Source organism: Cornus florida, unplaced genomic scaffold (assembly GCF_030987335.1).
Source record: "Cornus florida cultivar Cherokee Brave unplaced genomic scaffold, ASM3098733v1 CherokeeBrave_3.0.0_Hap2_Chr03, whole genome shotgun sequence".
NCBI lineage: Eukaryota > Viridiplantae > Streptophyta > Magnoliopsida > Cornales > Cornaceae > Cornus > Cornus florida.
This window is the reverse complement of record NW_026775573.1, coordinates 29,951,670-29,956,349: the sequence shown is the minus strand read 5'-3', so window position 1 is coordinate 29,956,349 and position 4,680 is coordinate 29,951,670. Positions and strand designations below refer to the sequence as shown.

General features: G+C 36.7%; 1 protein-coding gene across 1 annotated transcript; it reads left to right on the top strand.

Annotated features, from left to right (window-relative positions):
• Positions 1-3,240: 3,240 nt before the first annotated feature.
• On the top strand, positions 3,241-3,891 carry LOC132298721 (phytosulfokines-like). The gene is made up of 2 exons (XM_059795100.1): positions 3,241-3,423; positions 3,547-3,891. The coding sequence occupies exons 1-2, from the start codon at positions 3,304-3,306 to the stop codon at positions 3,670-3,672; spliced, it is 246 nt and encodes an 81-aa protein (XP_059651083.1). The 5' UTR covers positions 3,241-3,303; the 3' UTR covers positions 3,673-3,891.
• Positions 3,892-4,680: the final 789 nt, after the last annotated feature.

Here is a 4,680-nt window from a genome sequence, read left to right as displayed (position 1 = left end):
TAAGGTAAAAAAAAGGCAAGGCTTCCTGAAAGGCCAATAGGAGGAACCAGAAACATATTATAATCACTGAAGTAATGATGGAGCTTGGATAGGTAGTGGTGGGAATTATTGGTTTCTAAAAGACAGAACATAAAGGGGGAATGAAGAGAAATCAATCTCCTCAACTAGGAAACTGTCAGGGGGTTCCAGCACCCTAATAGTTCCACACTATAACTCTCATTGAAGGGGTTGGGGCCAGTTAGGGCTGGCTTCCTCCACCCAGTTAGAAATTACAGAAGAGTGAGGGTTGGTTGCATGAGGAGAGATGAAGGTTTTGGGATGTTTAGGTGCTGAGACATCTAGAGGATCAGGAGGGAATGAACTTCTCTTGGAGATGGTTAGGAGGGATGGTGAGGGAGAGGGGGAATGAGAGAGACGAGCTCTTCGTTTCCAAGAACGAATAGAGAATTCTCGGGGAAAAAAAGAAGCTAACAGCGGGGAGATATCTGGAGGAGAGGGTTAAATGGGTTGGGTTAGGTCATTAGGGAAAGAGGATGTATTATGTTGGGTTAGGCTAGGGGTAGTGGTTATTAGGTTAGTGCCATAACCCGGGAATGAAGTAATATGGGTTGGGCTAGGAAGTGGGGATGAGTACTCAAGGTTAGGGGGTGGGCTTGGGATTGGACTATGGGATAAGGGAGTGGAAACTGTGGAGTGGTTTAGGCTTGGATTGAAAATAAATAGAGGAGGTAAAGGCCCATCATCTGAAGGTCCAGAAAAAACCTTAAGAACAGTTGGCATATTCACGTGGAGAGAGAAAGGCGATTGTCCTTGACCCATGTGCCACATTCTGACAGAAGCTTCACCAACCACATTCTTATCCATGACGTCAGTGCTGACGATAGGAAGAGGGGTAGAACAAACCTTTAGCATGGTGCGAATATCCGATGGAGCCATTGTTGCAGAAGGAGAAGGAAAAGGGAAGACCGTGGGCATAGGGCAGAGTGCCAGAAATGCCATTGATTCTGGCGGAGAAGGGAAATCAGAACCAGAGAGGTGAAAAATTGGAATATGCTTACCCGGATCAGTGTTGCACCACATCCAAGGACCAAAAGGAGGTTGATCCGATGATCGATCCTCATGAACCAAGCAAATAGTGAGGATATGGCCTAAAGATCCGCAATGGTAACAGAACGAAGGCAATCGTTCATAGCTGAAGGGAATCCAATGAATTTCACCGAGAACATGAAGTCTAGTTCCCCGACGAAGGGGTTTGGTAACATCAACAAGTGCATAAAGACAAATGAATTGGCCTCATTGGTCTTCTTTTTCTCTGATTTCTATACCATCAAAGCTGTTGAAGACCGAACTTGCTACCTGGAACCAATCTCGTGGGTGAGACCTTCAAATGGGAGTTTAAGGAGGTGAATCCACATCCAGGAGTGGGAGAAGAGGGAATCGTTGATGGTGAGGCTGGGTTTCCACTCGGCCAGTATTAGTAGATGTTTTTTGAAATACCATGGACTGGAGTTGAAAATTTCTGAGCATCGTTGTGCGAAGCGAATATGAACTGGAATTTGTCGTCAGATAATATATAGGCCTGAAAAGGGCATTTCCAAACCTCGCCCATCACCTTCTTGAGGACGCCGAATGGGGTTGGTTTATTTGATAAGATCTTGGTGAAGAGGCTACGATGGCAAGCGTGAATTCCGATCTGGAGATCCTCTGGCGTTGTCTCTATAATTTCTTCTTCTTTAAGGGTTAAAGTAAATTCATGGAGCTTTGAGGCTATGTCGTCCATAAGGAGAGAAACGGGAAGGAAAGAGGAAGAAAGGATGAGGAAAGGAAAGATTGTCTGCCGGAGGAACAACTTTCACACCCTAAGCAGAGCTAGGGACACTCTACAGGAGAGCACTGTATCACTTCTTTTCTTTGGAAAAGTTTCCAAACTCTTATAACAAAATACCAAAATAGATAGTTGAGAACCAATTTGAATGATAATTAATAATGACAACTTAAAAAATTGACTAGTACATTATTTTCAAAATAATTAATTTGAAGAAATCCTTTGCAGTAATATAGAACAGTAATATAGAACGTTAAGTAAACCATCAAGGTTGGAAAAAAAAATAGTAAACCATGCAAGGACAAAAATTGAGAAGAGTACTAATTAAATGTTCACTCTTACTATTCATTGTTCTTCTTTTGTTCCAATTGGTCGTGGGTTGGACCTATTACATCTACAATTTATCTTTTCGAAAAGTCTATTACATCTATAATCGAAGTAAATTTTCACAAAAACGCATAAGTCTTTATTTTAAAAATGTTTGATAAAATATGAACCTCTTATTATGTCATATTTCAGAATCTTGAGCTACAAATTAAGAATAATACTCTAGAATTACAAATTTTGGAGGGCTGATCTCAAATGCGCTCAAAGTTTTTTTTTTTTTTTTTTTTTTTTCAAAATTAATTCAAACAAATTAAGAACCGGCCAGTTTAAACAAACAAGTAAGAATTAGATAGTTGATATATATTTTTTCCTATCAGAAAGATAAAACAAAGAAAACAAAAAAAATCAAAAAATGAACTTTTTTAATTCAAAAGAAATAATAATTATCGATATATTTATAATTATTTTGTTTAATAAAATTTAATTAAGACTCCTATTCATTTTGTTCAAAGAAAATCTAAGTCTATGGACAAATGACACGAGCTAAGGCGGGAATGCCCTCTTTTATAACTTATTTTATATATATATATATATATATATATATATAGATAATTCAGGCATTTGAGATTTGGTCCTGACTAATTCACAGAGATTCAAAAAGGATCTCTCCACACCTCAAGACGGATAAATTGTTGAGTATGACAGACCTCATAGACCAAATAAATCGCTGAATATGACAACAAATACGTAACCCCAAATTATTGTAAACTTTTAATGAAAATCAAACTTCAGAACTTGATACTTATAAGCACCCATGAACAACTGATTTTATCACAAGAGCAGCCCCTTCGGGTTTTATTTATTTATATTTAATATGCATAAGTACGCATTAACTTTTTCTAGAAGCCTTCATAGTTTTTATCGACAGGGACTGCCCCAAACCGGGTCAAACCCAACGCAGAGCAGTCTGACGTGTTTTTAGCATTTGTTATAATTTCCATTTTTTTTTTTGACCATTTGTAGCATAATTCCATTTTTGCCCATCCAAATTCCATCTATAAATTCATTCCCACACATTCATTCTTCTGTGTATCACTTCTCTGCTTTTGTGAGTTGTGACCATTAAATCATCATAAGAGCAGATAAAGAAGATGTCTAAGGTCAGCACCCTTTGCATGATAGCACTCCTCCTCTTCTTCACGCTAACATGCTCCGCTGCCCGGCCAGAGCCAGCACTTCACCATGTTCCTCTGATGAACACCCAACATGGGGTAAGTAATTTCCTTAAATATCAACTATATTTATCATCAATTATATATATATGTACACAATTATATTTATATGGGTTTTGATTAAATCATTTATTTATTTATTTTTTCCATTAATTTTTGAAGGTTGGTGAATCGGAGAAGGTTGAGTTGGAGGAGGATTGTGGAGGAATTGGAGAAGAAGAGTGTTTGATGAGAAGAACACTAGCTGCACACATTGATTATATCTACACTCAGAAGCAGAAGCCATGAAAACCATATATATATAGAGAGAGAGAGATATATATATCTTTTTATGGCTCATACACATACATATATATACTATATGTTTAATGTATCAAATTTTCTATGCAGTCAGTCTTATAGCTGCCACATGTCAGTTCTTTTGTAGGGTAGATATAAAGTTCAGAGATTTATCTCTTTGTTCCATTGTATCCTATTGTTCCATTCCTATTTCTTTGTCATTGGGTATATTTTTGTTACTTTTGTGTATATAAATACATAATATATGTGGAGTTGTTAGTATTATGAAAACGTGTATTGACGGATAAAATTACTATAGTGATGGCGTTCTGGATTATTTTTATAATTTTTTATAATAAAAATTCAACACACACTTATGCATGTTAAATTACATTGCAAAAGTATTCTTAATACTACAATTTTTTTTTATCAAAATCTTTATACGTATTTGAAACTGGAAAGCAATCTCACCATACCATTCAAAAACAATAATAATAACTAAATAATAATAATAAAAAAAAGACAGTCTCACCACGTTACGTTACATCTGACTCTTTTCACCCTAAAACGAGAGTTTCGTACATTAACCTAATTGTCTCGGATGTCTAAGCACATATGTTAAGATTGGCTTTGACATTCCAAGAAGTTAAGGTGAAAACAAAGGGCCAACTAGATTGTCAAAGACTGGAAAAGTTCAAACCATGATTGAGCATGCCCATCTCCCTTTGGTTAGATAAAAGTTGGCCTACCAGCTTAATTTTCTCAGCCCCCATAATTGTATGGCTATGTCATGAAAATCACCTGCAGTTGACAGTTTTGGCATGGAAGCTAACTTGTACGGTACTTAGCATATTTTGAACTTTCAACTTACTATGGTGGTACTGAAATAAAACAAAAACAAAATGTCAAAATTAATCCAAGTTGACTTTCTTGTTTTCTTTCACTTCATAGAGCCAGCCTCAACTTCTCTCCAAACATTTATGTTGCAGTTGTTGGAAGTATATAATTGAAGTCTTG